The following is a 21,416-nucleotide window of genomic DNA, read 5'->3' as shown; positions in this document are numbered from 1 at the left end:
TTCTTTCATTTCTCTTTGGACAAAATAATGTGTTTGTGAAAACGAATAAGTCATATGTCGTCGTGGATAAGTTTGTGGTTAAAGTTCGTTATCTAACTTCTCCATCATTATAGATAAAATATCTCTTTCCATCATAGATTGAAGACTCAAAAATCTACCTCGAGTTTCGTGTTTTTGTTTTTTAATTTGAGATGAGATGTAGGGTGAGATGATCAAATGTTTATATATACGGTAGAGATACGAAGAAGGGAAATCATACCTGAAAGTAAAATGTTATTACGAGCTGAAGAGATTATCGCAAATGCAAACAAGAGACACTAACAAAGCCGAAACGTTACACTTACATCTCATTTCAAAATGAATAATATTTTACATGTGCCTTTGGTTACCAAAAATCTACTTTCTGTCAACAAATTTACTAAGGATAATAATTACTCATTTGAATTTCATCCATCTCATTTCTCTATCAAGGACATTCGAACGGGGAAAATCCTGATTCAAGGATCGAGCACTGATGGTCTTTATGAGTTGCGGACAGACAATGCACATTCAGTAGGCAATAAAACAACATTTCTTCATGAATGCTCAGATAAATGGCATCAATGTCTTGGACATCCAGCATTTCGCACTACTCGGAGCATTCTTCAGAAACTTGGCATGCATTTTACTTTCAATAATGAGAGATCGGTGTGATGCTTGTCAAAAAGGAAAGAGCCACTCCCTCCCCTTTCCCTCAACATCCACTTCGATCTCTGAACCTCTTCATTTAATTTATTCTAATGTTTGGGGCCCTGCTCCACTTAGTTATTTTAATGGCAATAAATATTATGTGCATTTTATGGACGCATTTAGCAAATTTACTTGGATCTTTCCATTTGTTCAGAAAAGTGATGTACTGAACTGCTTCATTCGATTCAAAAAGCATGTCGAATTATTGTTTAACAAATAAAATAAAATTTCTCCAATCTGATTGGGGCGGTGAATATCGATCGCACTCTTCTTTTCTTGTCTCTTGTGGTATTGGACATCGCCTCTCGTGTCTACATACGCATCAACAAAATGGTTCGGCATAACGAAAACATCGACATATAGTTGAAACATGACTTGTTTTAATCGCTCACGGGTCTCTTCCAATGCATTTTTGGGACTTCGCATTCGATACGGCAGTCTATTTGATAAATCGAATGCCATCTCCAGTAACAAAGAATATCTCTCCATTGGCAAAATTGTTTGGAACACCACCTGATTACCCATTCTTGAAGATCTTCGGTTGTGCATGCTACCCGTGTCTTCGTCCATATCGTAATCAAAAATTCAAATTTCGGTCGACAAAATGCATCTTCCTTGGCTACAACCCAAACCATCATGGTTACAGATGTTTTGATCCAAAAAATGGCCTCATCTACATCAGCGGCAATGTTAAATTTGATGAATCTTAGTTTCCTTTTGCAGATAGCCCAAGCAAGACAACCCAACCTTCTCCACGAGCTACATTTGTGCCGTCACCACCGGTTCTTCCAAGGTCTTCCTCACCAATAACATCATCAAACAACGTTCAACCTTCTTCACACATTATATCTCCATCAGCAATTGCACCAACTCCTAATATTGAAATTCAATTTACTCAGGAACCAATCCCTCAATAGTCAACTACCATCCCTATAGGTCGTACTCATCATATGGTGACCCGCACTAGAGATGGTACTCGCAAACCAAAGGTCCTTAATGTTGCCACCCGCTACCCTTTACCCTCTTGCTATCTTGCCACCTCAAATGATGCACCAGTCCCTACTTCAATCACAGAAGCTTCAAAGAACCCATTTTGGCGTGCTGCAATGGTTGATGAATTCCAAGCACTCCTCAAAAATGGGACATGGACACTAGTTCCCTCTCAGTCCACCTCCAACATAGTCAGTTGCAAGTGGATATTTCGCATAAAAAAACGAGCAGACTGCACCATTGAACGCCATATGGCACGCCTCGTCGCCAAAGGGTTTAATCAACAAGAAGGTGTTGATTATCATGAAACATTCAGTCCTGTGATCCAACCTGTCACAATTCGTACTAGTCTATGCTTAGCTATGGGACTTAACTGGTCAATTCGGCAACTTGATGTCCGTAATGCTTTCTTACATGGTGAATTACAAGAGGAAGTTTACATGAAACAACCCCCTGATTTTATAGATTCCTGTTATCTCAATCATGTATGCCATTTATGAAAATCTCTATATGGCTTGAAGCAAGCTCATCGTGCATGGTTTGCTCGTCTCAGTTCTTTTCTCATAACCAACAGATTTTCGCCTTTTAAAATGAACACGTTACCTTTTATCTTCTCTCATTCTGGTGTAGTTACTTACGTCTTAACCTATGTGGATGACTTAATTATCACTCGAAACTCCAAATCAACCATCATGTCTCTTATACATCAGCTCAGCACGGAGTTTACCGTTAAAGATCTTGGCCGGCTAAATTTCTTCTTGGGTTTGAAGTTCTCCATTCCTCCCATGGTCTTCAGCTCACCCAACGCCAGTATATTGCGGATCTCCTCAAAAAATGCTCTATGGACAATGCCAAACCCCTAAGCAACCCCTTTTCACCTGCTACCAAACTTCACAAAATTGATGGTGAATAATTCATCCATCTATGGTGCATCATGATGAGCTCTTGTGTAGTACAAGCTGCGACAAACGAAACCGATCGATTCGCTTTGTTTGCCTTCAAGAGCCAGATAACTCAAGATCCACTACGGGTCATGAGCTCATGGAACGATTCACTCCATTTCTGTGACTGGCCAGGTGTTACATGTGGTCGTCGACATCGAAGAGTGGTGAACTTGAACCTACAATCCCACAACTTGGTGGGTTCTATTTCACCTTACATTGGAAATCTATCCTTCCTAAAGTCCATCTACCTCCAAGACAACGCCTTCCAAGGTGAAATCCCACAAGAAATCGGTCATTTATTTCGACTTAAGTTTCTCTATTTGACAAACAATTCTTTAAAAGGCAAGATTCCGACTAGTCTGTCCAATTGCTCAAACCTCAAAGTGATCAATCTAACAAGGAATAACCTCTTCGACGAAATTCCAGTTCATTTTGGCTCCTTATCTAAGCTTCTTGTACTTGCCATTTCCAAAAACAATCTAACTGGAGGTATTCCACCTTCTTTGGGGAACATTTCCTCTCTTGAAGAAGTCTATCTAGGGGAGAATAGCCTCGAGGGAAGCATTCCAGATTCTCTACGTCAGCTTACAAGTTTAATTGTATTCAAAATTGGTGGGAATCAACTATCTGGTATGGTCCCTCCATGGCTTTTTAATATCTCGTCACTTATGCAAATATATATGGTATCTAACCAATTGTTGGGTAGTCTTCCACCCGACATCAGCGTTGGTCTTCCTAACCTTCAAGAACTTTCTATCTTTGAAAACCAACTTATAGGATCGATACCCCCTTCATTGTCTAATGCTTCACAACTTCGAACTCTTGATATGGCTAGAAACAGTTTTATTGGATCAGTCCCTATTATTTTCGGAGGCCTACGTCATCTAAGTTTGCTAAACTTGGGCTCCAATAGTCTTGGACGTGGGAAAGTTGATGATTTAAATTTCTTCACTTCCTTAACTAATTGCAGCAATCTAAAAGTGTTGGCTTTAAGTTATAATAATTTTGGAGGTATGTTACCCAACTCTGTAGCCAATCTCTCCACAAAACTCCAAATCCTTTTTCAAGGATCAAATCAAATAGTTGGAAGCATCCCTCTAGGGATTGGGAACCTTGTCAATTTAGCTAGATTGACTCTAGATTATAACTTTTTCACAAGTAGTATTCCCAACAGTGTTGAGAAGCTTCAAAAGCTACAAGAATTATACTTAGAAGGAAACAAACTGTCTGGGCAGATCTCATCCTCCATAGGAAATCTCACCTTACTGTACATACTATTTTTAGATCAGAACAACTTGACAAGAAACATTCCCTGGAGTCTTGAGAATTGTCGAAATTTACAATTCTTAACTCTATTTCAAAACAACCTTAACGGTTCTATACCCAAACTTCCCTCCTTTCTAATAACCCTCGACTTATCCCTTAACTCTTTGATCGGATCCATACCAACGGAAGTTGGTAGTTTGAAAAATCTTGGTGAATTATGTCTCTAAAAATAAATTATCTGGTGAAATACCTAGTTTACTTGGTGATTGTTTCTCACTTGAACGACTTCACATGGATGGAAACTTCTTTCGTGAAAATATTCCTTCATCTTTTGCTTCTTTGAGAGGTGTTCAATATTTAGATCTTTCACGCAATAACTTATCTGAAAAAATTCCAAGAGAGTTAGAGAATTTGTCCGATTTGCTTGGTTTGAATTTGTCTCTAAACCATCTAGAGGGCAAAGTACCATCAAAAGGTGTCTTCAAAAATGCAAGTGCGATTTCAATATTTGGGAACAATAATCTTTGTGGTGGAATTTCCGAATTGCAATTACCAGTTTGCCCTATCCAACAATCTAAGAAACACCGAAATTCTCATTCTTTCAAAGAAATTTTCTTAGTAGTTGGTGTGGTTATAAGCTTGATTTCGATCATGTCATGCATTCTTATTCTTCATGCGAGGAGAAAATCAAGAAAGAAACTATCATCCACATTTTCAATTGTGGATCAACATGTTAGGGTTTCTTATGGAGAGATCGTCAAGGCCACCGATGGTTTCTCTGCAGCCAATCAGATTGGTAGTGGAAGTTATGGTTCTGTGTATAAAGGTGTTCTTCATCAGTATGAAACAGTGGTTGCGATCAAGGTACTCCACCTTCAACAACGAGGAGCTTCGAAAAGTTTCATTTCTAAGTGCAAAGCCTTGAGAAACATCAGACATCGAAATCTCCTTAAGACCTTGAGTTCTTGCTCAAGTGTGGATTTTCGAGGTAATGACTTTAAAGCTCTTGTGCTCGAGTTTATGCCTAATGGAAGTCTAGAAAGCTGGTTGCATCCAAGTGTTGATGAGCAAGAGCATGGTATGAGGAATTTAAGCTTCATTCAAAGGCTAAATATTGCCGTTGATGTTGCTTCAGCATTAGATTATCTTCACCATCATTGTCCGACAATAATTGTTCACCTTGATTTGAAACCAAGCAATGTTCTTCTTGATGTCGATATGATCGCCCATGTCAGTGATTTTGGCTTAGCAAAGGTTCTTTCTATCTCATCTGATTGTTTTATACAAAGTCAGTCAAACTCAATTGCTATTAAAGGCTCTGTTGGGTACATTCCTCCAGGTATGAATTTCAATTGTATTTTTGTTATTGTTTTCCCCTTAATCAATTGTTAATGAACATCTAGATTTAATATGTGCTATTATAATCTATTTAAGTTGCATAAGCAGGATGGTAAGCCCTTCATATAGATGCTATAAGATACTTTCGCTTTTCTTGAAAAGTTACTTAGTAGATCCTACTAGAGGGACGTCTTTCTAAATGCCCCTCACCCCGATAAAACTGTGGACTCAAATTGTCGAGCTTGACGGTTCAAATTGTTGATGTCAATTATTCACATTGTTGATATCAACAATTTTAATCTTTGATCTGAATGATTGATTATGAAACATCAAGATCAATGATTGTAACGAGGTCGATCTTGAAATTTTATTATTTATCTCGAGGGTCCAAGTTCAAACATCGGGTTCAACAATTTATAATTTTTTATGTCGAGGACTGGAACAAAGGTTGATCTCAATAATTTGAGTTGTAGATTTCGACAATTTGAACCATCAATCGATCTCACTAATTGAAGGGGGGGGGGGGGAAATTACTAAATGGATGATCAAGTTACTATAAAAAAAACAAAAAAAATTGGGGGGATTTAGAAAGAAGTCCCTTGGTATGTAAGGTCACTACGTCATATTTGTTTAAAAATGAGTGCCCACATATTGTTGTTAGAACACTTGAGAGGATATTGAATATCACTCTGCATATATAAAACAATGGGTTTCCGAATATCACTCTGCACATCATGATTCATCTTAACACAAGCACATGCCTGCACCCGCACAGCCACACCCACATGTGCACATGAGCTTCAAGTGATCAATACTCAGACACACTAGTATGAGCTTCAGGTTATTAGTAATCCACACGCATTCGCTCACTTGCACAGACGTACGCTGACACGCACCCACCCACCCATGCAAACACACACACACACACACAGGTTGAAGAAGCCTTTACAATTATTTGGTTTGTAGATGCTCCTATGTTACAAGAGCATAGATGTTTTCTTCTCAGTGGTATTGGAGCCTAGAATAAATTAGTGAAAACTAGTGAATGTGGGTTAAATACACTAGCTATGGTTTGAAGCTCTTGTGGTTTTAGTGTAATAATTCTAAAATATATGGGATTGGTTGAACAAATCCTATTCCTCCAATCCATTCTATCTAAATCAATATCAGTATTCATGTTAGGATCCTTATTTCATGATAGGAAAATTCTTATATTTTCTTGTGCAGACATTATTTGCACTTAACTACATAACTGTTCTTGTGTATTTGTGCTAGCCAACTAGGGCCTGCTGATAATCAACTCTAATTATCTACTGATAATTATTCAGCTTGAGTTTCTTTCCTACTAGTTTCATTGGGCCTCAGGTTCTTGTCACATATTCCAATTACCAACTTGAACATTTGACACATATTCAGTCCTCTAAATTGGAAAATTCCAATTTTATTATAAAACCTTCTTTACTTCTAGTAGTATTGGCAGTTCAGAATGAAAATGCTAAGAAAGTGTTAATTGTTGATTGGGTTTCACCAATAACTCATCTTAACTATCATTGTTCTGTTCTGCTTTATGTATAATGTACTTGTTGTCTGTTGCTAATGTTTATTTACATGTATGATTGAATTAGCTGAAATATGATGGACAACCTTGATTCTGTAAGTAATACTGAAAACTTTAATCCTTTTCATTGCAGGCATCTAAAGTTGATGCCTTGGCCCCTGGCTGCCCTATGACACATCTCTCATTTTTATTTTAAATCTTCTGGTGATGCAATTATCACTCTGATCATCTTCTTCAGAACCCATTCAGGCTCTCAAATTCACCATGAAAGCCACATTCATAGTGGTGGAGCAACGAGTTTTTTATTTTTATTTTTTGGAATTTGTTGGAGTTGGTTTAGATCTTTATCTCTCGTGTTTCAATCTTTCTAGAGTCTTGGGAGTTTTTGGAGTTCCATTCAAACTATAGACAGCCTATAGTAGAAAAGAGGCTTTGATCCTCTTGGATGCATAAGCTTTCAATCTTTAATTCTTACTTTCTTATTTTCTGTTCATGTTGTCATCTCGTATCATAGGGGTGTGTGCAGGCCAAAAAAATGCTGAAGAACTTGACGGTTAAAGCGATTCACAACAATATGGAATTCAAGATCATAGGACTTAGCGAGCAGCCTTGCAACAAGCAATTGTATTGCGTATTTTTATTACTGTTTCTTTCACTGTCCTTAGCGTTCTTAATCTATGATAAGTGATGATGGCAATTATATTATTCTTATGTAATATTTATCCTTCTTTTTATTGACTATCCAAATCTGGTTGCATATTTGGTTATAGTTTCCCATTGAAAGTAAAAAGTGGAGATGGTGGCAATCCTCCTATACTTACTTGGCACTTTATTTTATTATGTTATAGTACAGTTATTATTATAAAATACAAGTATTTATACTGAATTGGGTTCTATTATTCTCCTATGCTTTTTGCAGGGTGGATATGCGCTCGAACAACAAAACTTGCGGGGCTTCACTGCAATCCTCTTCAACCAGAACTTCTTCTAAGTTGTGGGAATGATCACTTTGTAAGCTTCTCAAACTAATTGTCCATATGAATCATGGTCCAATTCATCAACAATTGGGGACCTTGTGATTCTCGAGCCTCAGGAATTCACAAGGAGATGATGCTCTTAATCTCTGTTTCCAAGTGATTTTTTTTCCCTACTCCCACCTCTTACTTTTGACTGTACAAAGCTTATATAGATTAAATGGAAGACTTGTTCTAAGGATGGTAACAACTAATGCTAGTACACTTTCCACATTCAGAAAGTGCTTGTGAATGTATTAATATGTTTGTGAGCTCCACATTAGTAACCATGTTGGCTTCTGTATTAATATGTCTACTTTCCATCTGTAAATATATGTCTCTTAGATGAGGTTCTTGAATCTCAATGGGGTGCTTTATGTGCCTGTCAAGTTGTCCATTTCGTTGCTGAATGTTCCTTAGTAAGCATCCTGAGACCAAGGAAGAAGTAGCAGCCATGCTTCGAGTAAGTAGCACTTTCCATATAGATATCATTTAACTAACTTTGTTTTCCGTATGACCATAGTAGAATGGTCATTGTCCAGGCCTTGCCAGAGGACTGCATATGGGATATGCGTAAATTAAAAGCTAAATCTTCCCGAACTTGATTTGCATTTACGACTCGGGGAGTCCTGAATTGCTACCTCGAATATGATAAGGACCTGATCTGGTAATGAAATTAACAGGAGAAAAGCCCAATTTACAGTTAGTGCCATCTTGACTGCTTGTGCAACTGTGGCAGATTCAAAGTGTGGAAAAGAGATTCATGGCTATGCATTGGTGGCTGGAGTAGAAGAAGACATATTCGTGAGTAGCTCTCTTGTTGACATGTATGCTAAGTGTGGTTTCATACACGAAGCTAGGACGTTGTTTAACAAGATGAGCAAGAAAAACACAGTTACTTGGAACTCTATGATTTTTGGATATGCAAATCACGGATACTGTAATGAAGCAATTGCGCTCTTCAATCGGATGGTGAAGGAAAAAGTACAGTTGGATCACCTAACTTTCACAACAGCCCTCACAACTTGTAGTCATGTTGGAATGGTTGAAGTTGGATGGAAAATTTTCCATTTGATGCGAGAAGAACATAAGATTGAACCAAGGTCAGAGCATTATGCATGCATGGTGGATCTTGTAAGTCGCGCAGGTGATCTCAATGAAGCTTATGATTCGATTAAGAAAATGCCCATCAACCCTGATTCATTTGTTTGTGGAGCATTGTTAGGGGCATGTAGGAATCATGGAAACATTGAACTTGCAGAAATAACGGCTAAGAATGTGTATGAGCTCGAGCTTGAGAGTGCAGGGTGCTGTTTGTTGTTGTCGAACTTATATGAGGATAATGGCGATTGAGGTGAAGCTGAAAAGTTGAAGAAGATGATGAAGAGGAGGAGGTTGAGAAGAAATAATGGGTGCAGTTGGATAGAGATTAGATAACAAGTGCAGAGAGCAATATCTCCCACATTTCTTCCATAGGAATCTGGACTCAACCTATCATGGAACCATTTTCATTAAGTGATACCCAAACTATTACAATTAAGTAATGCCCAAACTATTACATTAAGTCATTGTCGTAGTATTAATTTGTTGTGACATTGTGGGGTTTTCTATTGGATCTCACACATTGTTTTTAATAAAAAAATTATTACATTGAAATGGATGATACAAATGATGATACAGCCTCAATTTGCATTTTTTAGCTATTGAGTTTTTTTTTTTTAATTTATAAATATATAAAAAAAATTTAATTTATAAAAAAAAAAAAAAAATACAGACAGTGACTGTCATATGTGTGCACTTGTAAATAAACGACTGTCAAAGACCGTCATTTTTTCTGACTGTCAAAGACAGTCATTTTGACTATCGTTTTTCCCGACTGTTAAGGACAGTTATTTTTACCGATTGTTAAAGACAGTCGTTTTTTCTCGACTGTCAAGAACAGTCGTTTTTTAAAAACCACTCATTTTAAAACGACTTTTTTTCCGACCGTAAGGGCAGTCGTTTTTTTCAAAAATGACTGTCTTGGACAGTTGGTTTTAGCGCATTATGACGTAGTGGGTGCATGAACTAATTTTTCCATTTTTTTTTCCTTGGAGAGAACCATGAGAAAGAAAAGGATATTAGACGACAAATAAAATGGACAAAATGGGATATTAAATTATTTTTTTGGGGGATAATTTAGTAAATTCCCTGCAAAATTGGTGATAAAAAGGACAAAGTAAGAAAATAATAAATTAAAAGAAGATCTGGTGGACCATCTCTAGATTTTCATTCACTAAATAAATAAGAAGAAATGGTCTGTCTCCAAATCTCCAGTGTTATTTGGGGCTTTCAACTAGTCTCTCTCATGGATTTGGAGAATTTTACTTGAGTCCCTTAGTCATTATTATTTGAGTCATGCGAGAGTGACATTAAAAGTAACATCGATTCACACATTGTATGTACAGAATCATTGATGATGCTCACTCGTATCACAATGAAAATCATCTATGGTTCTATACACACATCCACATCAGCAATGTGTGAAACGATGTCAGTTCAGCATTTTCCTTATATTTTTTACCAAATCTATCTCACTAAAATAACCATGCACCTTGCTTTCTAAATTTTAATTTCAACCATGTAAGGGGTAGTTTGTTATTTTCTATTAGACTTGATATATGAAAGCGCCCTCGATCCGTGGGGTGCGCGGATCCGCTTTTGACCCTAGAGATTTGGGAGTCGCCACCTAGTTATTACGGTCTAGGAACCAAACTGACTCTAACATGGATAAAAAACTAATCTACTACAGAAAAACTGAATCTGGGAATCACATTACGAGGTTGGAAGGTGTTAGGCACCAACCCCGCCCGGTCAATGCCGGTCTCTACTTATCCCAAATAAGACTACATTGCTAATGACAGTCGTTTAGTCTTACTTGATTGACTTTAATGTTTCACTTTATATTATTTAATGATTTGTTTATTAATTTCAAAATTTTTAATTATTAAAGTTGTAAAATTACTATTTTGCCATTGGAAATGATTTTTTACGTTTTAAGTCGTTTTTCAATGTTTCAAGATGTTTTGGAATCAATTTTTCGTAAGGAATTCAATGGGAATGTTGGTTTTTGTCATTTATGAAAATTTTTGTGTCAAATGGTCGTGAATTTTATGAAGGGTATTTTCGTAATTTTGTCAAATTTTGTGAAAGTTGGCGAAGTGATTTATTTGATTTCGATTTGTTGTTTTATGTGTTTTGAATGGATTTTCCTAAGCGTAACGTAGGTTCTAGGGTTGTTTTGATGTTAGGGGTATTTTGATAATTTGATCATTTTTAGTGGTTTTTATCGTGAAGCTTCTTTTTGGTTTGCGAAATGATGATTTCTATGTTTCTGGGGTCGTATTTTCCTAGCGTAGCGTGGTTTCTAAAGTTTTGTTAGTTCGAGATACCTCATCCGGATTTCTGAAACATATCTAGTAACAAAATAAAGCATTGGAATAGACATCCATCATTGGGAACCGTTGCGATCGGATTGACGAGTTGATTAATCAGGCGAGTGCAAAAATGGGGTGTCTACAGATGCCCCTCTTTGGCAAAGGGTTGAAGCAAACTAGATAACAAATCTATTTTGGTAGATAGTGCGATATCCGAATGTCAAAGCTAGTGACAGTTCATTTTGCAGCTTGATTTAGCAATTCGTCAGGGTGTTCGGATCCTTAAGGGTAAAATTTTCCCTGAACTTAAAAAAAAATGTCAGGTCCTTGAGCGCGAGCTCTCACTGGCAGTGTCAGATCTTTGAATTTTAGAAAATTCTCCTTGACTGATGTAACAACTGTGCAAGTGTGTGGACATAAAATCTGAGATAGATTTCAAAGAATTTGAGTAAAATCTGAGCACAAAATGAATATAAATTGAGTTAAGCTTAGCATAAACCGAGTATAAATCCGAGAAACCCTCGGCGGTATCTGAGCATAGTTCCGAGAAAACCCTCGGTGGCATCTGAGCATAATTCCGAGAAAACCTCGGCGGTAACTGAGCATAATTCCGAGAAAACCCTCGGCGGGCGGCATCTGAGTATAATTCCGAGAAAACCCTCGGCGGTAACTGAACATAATTCCAAGAAAATCCTTGGCGGTATCTGAGCATAATTCCGAGAAAACCCTCGGCGGCATCTGAGCATAATTCCAAGAAAACCCTTGGCGGCATCTGAGCATAATTTCGAGAAAACCCTCGGCGGCATCTGAGCATAGTTCCGAGAAAACCCTCGACGGCATCTGAGCATAATTCCAAGAAAATCCTTGACGGTATCTGAGCATAGTTCCAAGAAAACCCTTGGCGGCAACTGAGCATAATTCCAAGAAAACCCTTGGCGGCATTTGAGCATAATTCCGAGAAAAACCCTTGGCGGTAACTGAGCATAGTTCCGAGAAAACCCTTGGCGGCATCTGAGCATAGTTACAAGAAAACCTTTGGCGGCAACTAAGCATAATTCCAAGAAAACCCTTGGCGGCATCTGAGCATAATTCCAGGAAAACCCTCGGCGGTAACTGAGCATAGTTCCGAGAAAACCCTCGGCGGTATCTGAGCATAATTTCAAGAAAACCCTTGTCGGCATCTGACCATAATTCTGAGAAAACCCTCGGCGGCATCTGAGCATAGTTCAGAGAAAACCCTTGGCAGCATCTGAGCATAATTCCAAGAAAACCCTTGGCGATATCTGAGCATAGTTCCAAGAAAACCCTCGGCGGCATCTGAGCATAATTCCGAGAAAACCCTCGGCGGCATCTGAGCATAATTCCGAGAAAACCCTTGGCGGTATCTGAGCATAGTTCCAAGAAAATCCTTGGCGGCATCTGAGCATAATTCCGAGAAAACCCTCGGCGGCATCTAAGCATAATTCCAAGAAAATCCTTGGCGATATCTGAGCATAGTTCCAAGAAAATCCTCGGCGGCATCTGAGCATAGTTCCGAGAAAACCCTCGGCAGCATCTGAGCATAGTTCCGAGAAAACCCTCGGCGGTATCTGAGCATAATTTCAAGAAAACCCTTGGCGGCATCTGAGCATAATTCCAAGAAAACCCTCGGCGGTAACTGAGCATAGTTCCGAGAAAACCCTCGGCGGTATCTGAGTATAATTCCAAGAAAACCCTTGGCGGCATCTGAGCATAATTCCGAGAAAACCCTCGGCGGCATCTGAGTATAGTTAAGAGAAAATCCTTGGCGGCATCTGAGCATAATTCCAAGAAAACCCTTAGCGATATCTGAGCATAGTTCCAAGAAAACCCTTGGCGGCATCTGAGCATAATTCCGAGAAAACCCTCGGCGGCATCTGAGCATAATTCCAAGAAAATCTTTGGCGGTATCTGAGCATAGTTCCAAGAAAATCCTTGGCGGCATCTGAGCATAATTCCGAGAAAACCCTCGGCGGCATCTGAGCATAATTCAAAGAAAATCCTTGGCGGTATCTGAGCATAGTTCCAAGAAAATCCTCGGTGGCATCTGAGCATAGTTCCGAGAAAACCCTCGGCAGCATCTGAGCATAATTCCAAGAAAACCCTTGGCGGTATCTAAGCATAGTTCCAAGAAAACCCTTGGCGGCATCTGAGCATAATTCCAAGAAAACCCTCGGTGGTAACTGACTGAGTAAAACTAAGAATGAAGGAACAGATCTGGGAAAGAAATGATTGAAAATGAAATCTGGAAAAGAGGGGTTGAATCTGGGAATGAATAGATCTGGGACAGAATGAATGCCCTATCCTATGTGAGATTCAAAATGCATTTGTTTGAACCTCAAGATTTTATTCAAAAGTTTTATGAATTTAAAACCTGAGTTTTTATTTCTTTTGAACCTCAAGGGTTCTTCGAAAAACTGTTATCAAGAGGGTAACCTTAAGTTTAGGGTTCCCATTATCTTTTAGGATTAACATTACTCAAAAACAAAATGCCCCTGGTTTGACAATAAGCATGGCATTGAAGATAATTGAACGCATCATTAAAAAATGCCCCTAGCATAAGGGGAAAATTACATATTTAGAAGAAAAAGAAAATGCCCCTTGTATGAAGGTTTAAAATATTTGATTACTACAAGCGCAATAAAGATCTAATTTTTTTATTTTGATTAATTTTATTGAATATTTTGAGTCAGGCTCAAGAGAACAAAATATTTTCTTTTGAGACTCATCATAGAATTCATCCTTCTCTCCCTTAGTTCACTTGGGGAAGTAAGAATTTTCAGATCAATCGTAGACAAGATACTTGTGACTTCCGAGTCTATGCCTGGTTTAAGCTAAGTATTGACCTTGATTATTCGGACTTCTGATGTTTCAGGTCGGACCGCTCTCAGTTTGGGATTTTCTTTTATTTTTCTTTGTCGCTCTAACTTTTGCCTAAATCGCCTTTTCAGGTTTTCAATCTAGCGAGCTTGCTCTAACTTTTGCCTAGATCGCCTTTTCAGGTTTCAATCTAGCGAGCTCTTTCTTTTTTCTTGGCTCTGATTGTTGCCAAAGTTGTCCTTTCAGATTTTCAACCTTGCGAGCTTGCCTTAATTTTTGCCTAAGTCGCCCTTTTTGGGTTTTCAACTTAGCAGGCTTTATCATTTTTTTATCTTTTTTTTCTCCTCTGAACTTCTAGAATTACTGTCTGATCATGCTTTGCTGCCCTCCTTGACTTTTCCACACGGTACTTAGGAGGACTTTTATAGGTAGGCTTAGGACTAGACATAAAAAGAAAGGAATTTTGAGGCTCAAAAACCCGAATGCCCCTTGTGTGGCATTTCATCTTGAATTATTTTCTTTTTCCTTGAATTTTCTTCCCCACTTTGATAATTTTTTCTTTTGAATTTTTTTCTTTTTAGATTTTTTCTTTGTCGGAGAATCTATTTTTATTTTTTTTATGTGGTCGGGCCTAAAGTAACTTCTCAGGTTGCCTACGTACCCCAAATTTTTGGGATCAGGTCAAAACGTAGTTTGGATTTTCCCTCCCCTATGTTAGGTGATCGGGCTGAGAAAGAAAAAAGGCATCATTTTTTTCTTTAAAAGGCTGCAAAGGGCTGTGAAAGGAGATAATGAACTGGGTAGCAGGAAAATTGATTCGGCCAAAGATGACCTCCTTAAATGTAATACCATTTGATTCGGTCAAGGTTGGTTGACTCTAGTAGTTCACTTCTATCATGATCTTGAAGTCTGACGACTTTTCCAGACAGTATTTCCTTAATGAATGAATTTCTCCAATTGGGTTCAGACTTTCTCCTATAGTCGAGGAGGAGTGTTCAATTTTCTTTGAAGTCTATAGTTAAGTCCTTGATTTGTAAATGATGAGCTTTGACCTTTTTGTCAAATGCACGGGTGACTCTTTTTAACTAAGCTTGCACATGGTACAGGGCTTTAACTCGTTTTCTTCGATCAAATTTTAATTATTCATACTGCTAACGAACCCAATCTGTTTCTAACAAATGATTTTCCAACAAGACCTTGAGTAACGAAATTTCTATTTCAACTGGCAAGATTGCTTCCATGCCATACACTAAGGAGTAGGGAGTAGCTCCAATAGAGGATCGAATTGAAGTTCGATATGTCCATAGCGTGAATGATAATTTTTCTGACCAATCTCGATGTGATTGACACATTTTCCTGATGATAGTCTTGAGACTCTTACTAACTGCTTCAACCGTTCCATTGATCTGAGGACGGTAGGGGGATGATTTGTGCTTCCGGATCTTCAACTTTAAACATAGAGTAATGATTTATGCTTTGAAGTACGACCCATTATCAGAGATCAGTTCAAAAGGTACCCCCATATCGACTGACAATATGTGATTTGAAACTCAAGATGTAGTAAGGATAGTGCTGATACATTTTATAACATCTTCTTTGATTCCATCGATATAGACGAGTATCTATTCCGTGTTGAACAACACCCAAGCATGTACCTAACATACCCTCATATGATCACACGAACAAGTCTTTTAAAATTTTTGAGTAAATTCATTATCCCCTCGTATTCCTTTAGGGATAAGATGATTTCTATTTGAATCTCTTTAGGAATTATTTTTTGTTTCGAGGTCAAAGACCTTTCCTTTCTCGATTAAAAGTTGAGCCCGACTCTTATCTTCTTGTTCAGAAACGAAATCTATCAAATTATTAGTTAATTCGTTAATGAGCTCGAGGTATTCAAAAATTTCCTTTATCCGATCAATTTCAGATGGGGCAACAGACACCTCTATAGACTCGATGAACTAACTTGACTCAATAGGAAAGAGTAGACTCAATCTAAGGAAGACCTTGCTGGAAAAAAGGATTCGAGCTAACCCAAATGACTCATGAAAACTTAAGACAAGTACCCACACGAGTTTGATTAGGACTGAGGACTGAGATATTGCTTATAACCGGTAGGATTGAAGCACTGTGATTTTCAAAGAACAACTGGACGATGTTGAAAAATTTTGAGGTCATTTCTGACTGTTGATTTGATATTGACGTTTACTCTAACTGACCGGATTTACAACCCTAGCTAGACGATGGACGATTGAGCTTAGACACAATGATAACCCTTAAACCTCTTTGAAGGTGAATTTAACCAATTTCAGTGTCACCCCCTTGATAACATTTTAAATGAACTTTGAGATTTTATTGAATTTTGTGCACCAATCCATTAAACAATTCATTAATGTAATGATTATTCAGAAAAATAATTTTATTGCACTCTTGAAAAATATTGACAAATAATGTTTTCATGAATAACAACTTCCACAAACATATTTCAATAATTTTTCATGCAAAAATAGATTTTTTGTAAATCATTTTTTTCTAAAAAATATTTTTCTTCCTTTTCTTTTTTTTAGAAAATATTTTCTTTTAGAAAACTTTTTGGGAAAGCATTTCCTTTTGGAAAATTTTATTCTTCCAGAAAATATTTTACTTTTGAAAAACATTTCTCTTCTGAAAAACATTTTTCTTCTTTTAAAATGGGTTTAAAATCCGAATCAGAAAAAAGTTTGAATTTCATTTTGATTCAAATGGCTTGGCCCATAATGATCGTTGGATCGAGATGGACTGGGTCAAGTTTAAAATGGATTTTTTATTGGGTTGGTGCACCCATTTTAATTTCCAAAAACAACATTTTTGATCTTTGGGGACAATCATACACTCTGATCTATACATTCATCAATCCAAAGGTTCCATTCAATAAACAACCCGGGAACACGCACGACAAGTTCGAGTCGTGACCTACAAGAAAGGTTTCTAGACTCTAAGCTTACTACGTGCAATGCATTTTTATCTGGCCACCCTTGCCCAAGCACACCTATATACCTTTCGATACGTGGTGACTTGGTTTGATATACCGTATAGGTGATAATCTAAAACCTCAACCCACTTCTCTGAAGCCAAAAATAGTCAGTTTGATCTCCAGTTGAGAGGTGGCGCACGATGCTGAGCAAGGGCCCACTTAAATACCTCTCGTCTAGAATAGACGTAGTCTATTCCCCTCGTACAGTAGGGTACAGCGGGGCAAGATCTCGTTTAGGCACTGGTTTTGACCAAGAAGTGCAATTGATATACTTAGATTATCTTTTACATACCTATGGGTACGAATCAAGAGTTGTAGCTTTCATAAATGGTTTGGCATCCCATGAGGGGACCGACCACGTACTAGTATTACGTTGGCAATCGGGACATGTGACTGTGTGGCTCACAATAGGTAAAAGGCTCAGGTCGCTCCAGCCTGGGTGCATCAATACATCTCTCAGAATCACCTGATCAGACGGTATTGATGCCCCAGTTTGATATACCCTAAGGTACGTGACTGGAGTTATGGTTTTCATGAATGACGTCGCATCTCCGAAGAGATCGGACCATGCACTAGTGCCACGTTGGCTATATAAAAAGGTGTAAGTGTGCAAAACAGTAAACGTGCATGTGGTGTGTGCAAAACAGGGTGGGGTGTGCCCGGGGCCTTTTTCAAACACATGGACCCATGGGCCAGATTATGTCATCACATATGGATATCAAATGAATATTGATCAAGAAAATAATACAAAACCCATCACATCGAAATTAAGATGAAAGCAAACATATCACAAATATATCTGTCAAAATCATGTCAAATCAATTAATGAGCATGGCATATAATAATTGATCAAACAAACATTACAATAGGCATAATTTTTATAATTTTTAAGGTCCAATCAATGATCACTTTTGGGTGATCCAAAATAAATCGAGATTCCAATAGATGTTACATTGATGATAGAATGACAATGGTTGAGATGAGCTCACTCTCAGGAACATTAATTGTGCCAACATTAGATAAATTCGGATTTTCTGTGAATTAGGAAAATACAATCTGAACTTGCATCGATGATATCTAAGGCTCCCGATAACGAAATCGAGTGAACTCAAGTTCTAAATTAATCTACTCGATAAGATCTACATTTTATTAATAGGTGCCCAGACTTAGTTCTCACTAGAATATTTTGTAAAAACGTTTTAACATTGCTGTCCCAACCTTCATTCAGAAACAATTCCAGATTTACAGATTGAACTTGTATCGATGATATCTAAAGCTTCCAATAACGAAATTAAGTGAACTCAGATTCTAAATTAATCTACTTGATGAGATCTACGTTTTATTAATAGGTTCCCAGACTTAATTCTCGCTAAAATGTTTTGTTAAAACGTTTTAACATTGTTGTCCCAACCTTCATTCAGCAACAATTCCAGATTTACAGATTAAACTTGCATCGATGATATCTAAGGCTTCCGATAACGAAATTGAGTGAACTCAGATTCTAAATTAATCTACTCGATGAGATCTACGTTTTATTAATAGGTTTCCAGACTTAATTCTTACTAAAATGTTTTATAAAAACGTTTTAACATTGCTGTCCCAACCTTCATTCAGCAACAATTTCAGATTTACAGATTGAACTTGCATCGATGATATCTAAGGCTTCTGATAACGAAATTGAGTGAACTCAGATTCTAAATTAATCTACTCGATGAGATCTACGTTTTATTAATAGGTTCCCAGACTTAATTCTCACTAGAATGTTTTGTAAAAACGTTTTAACATTACTGTCCCAACCTTCATCATTCCATCATTTTCATATGTCAATTTGAATCTTTCATTATTTAGGGGTCATCAAAAAGTGATCCTTAATTGGAAAAAAAAATGCAATGCCCAAAATCATCTACAATCAAGTCACAAAAATAAATAAACAGGAAAAATAAATAAAATAAATTGAACTAAATAATAAAAAAAAAACTAGGTCATCTTGGCAATGCTCCCATACTTGGGGTTTTTCAAGTTTGATCCTCAATAGTCTCCAGCGGAGTCGCCACTGAAAGCGCCCTCTATCCACGGGGTGTACGGATCCACTTTTGACCCTTGAGATTTGGGAGTCGCCACCTAGTTATTACGGTCTAGGAACTAAACTGACTCTAACATGGATAAAAAACTAATCTACTACAGAAAAACTAAATCCGGGGATCACATTACGAGGTTGGAAGGTGTTAGGCACTAACCCCGCCCAGCCAATGCCGGTCTCTACTTATCCCAAATAAGACTACATTGCTAATGACAAAATCTAGATAAAAATATAACAAAAATATTACCTTCAATACGCAAAGGTTCTATTCCCTCAGATCTGGTAAAACTGCTCCTTGTACCGTACTCTTTGCTTCGTTCTGTCTCCGGATTTGATTTCTAATCTTCGAGGTAAGGTATCTCCTTCTTGGATCTGGGTGCTTTGAATTTGTTGTGGATTTTTGAGGTGTTTTTGAGAGATTCCTAGGTATTTTTTAGGTTGAAATCGAAGTAGGGGTGTTAGGTAAGTAGTTGGGATTCCAAAATTAGGGTTTTGGAGAGGTTGTGGAGGCTTCTTCACCTACTTTTCCTAGGGTTTTTTTTTTTTATACGAAAATAGGGTGTGGAGGCTCCTTTTTATAAAGTTTTTTAGAAGCATTAGGGTTTGATTAGGGTTTCTTTTAGAGTTTTAATTAGGGTTTTGACTTTGGTCTTATGAGATGGACTTAGTCTTTAGGGTTTTAATTTAGGGTTTTGACTTTAGTCTTATGAGATTGACTTGATTAGTTTAGATTAGGGTTTTGAATTTAGTCTTATGAGATTGACTTGATTTGTTTAGATTAGGGTTTTGATTTAGGATTTTGACTTTAGTCTTATGAGATTGACTTTAATTCTTTGACTTTAGTCTTTCTTGGTTGACTTTTAATATCTTGACTTTAGTCTTACTTGATTGACTTTAAGATTAACTTTAGTCTTACTTGATTGACTTTAATGTTTCACTTTACATTATTTAATGATTTGTTTATTAATTTCAAAATTTTTAATTATTAAAGTTGTAAAATTACTGTTTTGCCCTCGGAAATGATTTTTTACATTTTAAGTCGTTTTTCAATGTTTCAAGATGTTTTGGAATCAGTTTTTCATAAGGAATTCAATGGGAATGTTGGTTTTTGTCATTTATGAAATTTTTTGTGTCAAATGATCGTGAATTTTATGAGGGGTATTTTCGTAATTTTGTCAAATTTTGTGAAAGTTGACGAAGTGATTTATTTGATTTTGATTTGTTGTTTTATGTGTTTTGAATGGATTTTCCTAAGCGTAACGTAGGTTCTAGGGTTGTTTTGATGTTAGGGGTATTTTGATAATTTGGTCATTTTTAGTGGTTTTTATCGTGAAGCTTCTTTTTGGTTTGCGAAATAATGATTTCTATGTTTTTGGAGTCGTATTTTCCTAGCGTAGCGTGGTTTCTAAAGTTTTGTCAGTTCGAGATACCTCATCCAGATTTCTGAAATATATCTGGTAACAAAATAAAGCATTAGAATAGACATCCATCATTGGGAACCGTTGCGATCGGATTGACGAGTTGATTAATCAGGCAAGTGCAAAAATGGGGTGTCTACAATATAAGGAAGTAGTCAAGGAAGACATGTCTAATTTTGGGTATAATGGAAGTAATTCAATTTCTTAATTGCGAGGAAGGTATGTCAAAAAATGTATTTCCCTTCTTCTTCTTCTTCTTCTTTTTTTTTTTTTTTTTTTGGTGTGTGTGTGTGGTCATTTTAGTGAAGCATACTATAACATGATCCATGAATTTGCAGAATATGTCATGGGTGTGGAGGTGTCTATATTTGGAGATGTGTATAGTTTTGGAATACTCTTGCTAGAGATGTTTACAGCAAAGAGACCAACCAATGACATGTTTAAGGATGATCTAAGCCTTCATAACTTTGTCAAGATGGCTTTGCCTGATCGAGCAATGCAGATTATGGATGCACGTCTATTCTTAGAAGATGAAAATGTTGCAGTCACCAATACTCTAGAACATCAAAATGATCGAAACCAACAAATGTGGGAATGTCTGGTTTTAGTGCTCAGAATAGGAGTAACATGTTCTATGGAAGCACCAAGAGAACGAATGGAGATGAATAATGTCGTCGTGGAATTGTGTTTGATCAAGGATGCTTATCAAGGGCTCAAGATTAATGGGGGAGAGACAAATTAGAGCCCAACTTTATTTGCGAAGGCACATCTTATCTCAATAATTATTGATATTTGTATGGTAGTTTTAATTTT

At 37.2% G+C, this 21,416-nt stretch overlaps 1 protein-coding gene across 1 annotated transcript; it reads left to right on the top strand.

The window, feature by feature from the left end:
* The first annotated feature begins 1,835 nt into the window (after positions 1–1,835).
* Positions 1,836–21,357, top strand: LOC147385051 (putative receptor-like protein kinase At3g47110). Its single transcript, XM_086425001.1, has 6 exons — positions 1,836–2,190; positions 2,350–2,529; positions 2,673–3,046; positions 3,113–3,930; positions 4,184–5,268; positions 20,942–21,357. The coding sequence occupies exons 1-6, from the start codon at positions 1,836–1,838 to the stop codon at positions 21,343–21,345; spliced, it is 3,216 nt and encodes a 1,071-aa protein (XP_086281127.1). The 3' UTR covers positions 21,346–21,357.
* Positions 21,358–21,416: the final 59 nt, after the last annotated feature.

This window comes from Akebia trifoliata, chromosome 15, assembly GCF_017979445.1.
Source record: "Akebia trifoliata isolate Shusen 1 chromosome 15, ASM1797944v1, whole genome shotgun sequence".
NCBI classification, from domain to species: domain Eukaryota; kingdom Viridiplantae; phylum Streptophyta; class Magnoliopsida; order Ranunculales; family Lardizabalaceae; genus Akebia; species Akebia trifoliata.
The sequence above is the reverse complement of the archived record's forward strand: the minus strand, read 5'-3'. Positions and strand labels throughout refer to the sequence as shown.

Excerpts from the sequence above, each read along its gene's own strand:
- LOC147385051 (XM_086425001.1), top strand. The coding sequence starts at position 1,836 with ATGGTTGATGAATTCCAAGCACTCCTCAAAAATGGGACATGGACACTA. Across the intron at positions 2,530-2,672 it reads CTTCAGCTCACCCAACGCCA|TACAAGCTGCGACAAACGAA; the intron begins GTATATTGCGGA and ends GCTCTTGTGTAG. Across the intron at positions 3,931-4,183 it reads ATAGGAAATCTCACCTTACT|TTTACTTGGTGATTGTTTCT; the intron begins GTACATACTATT and ends TGAAATACCTAG.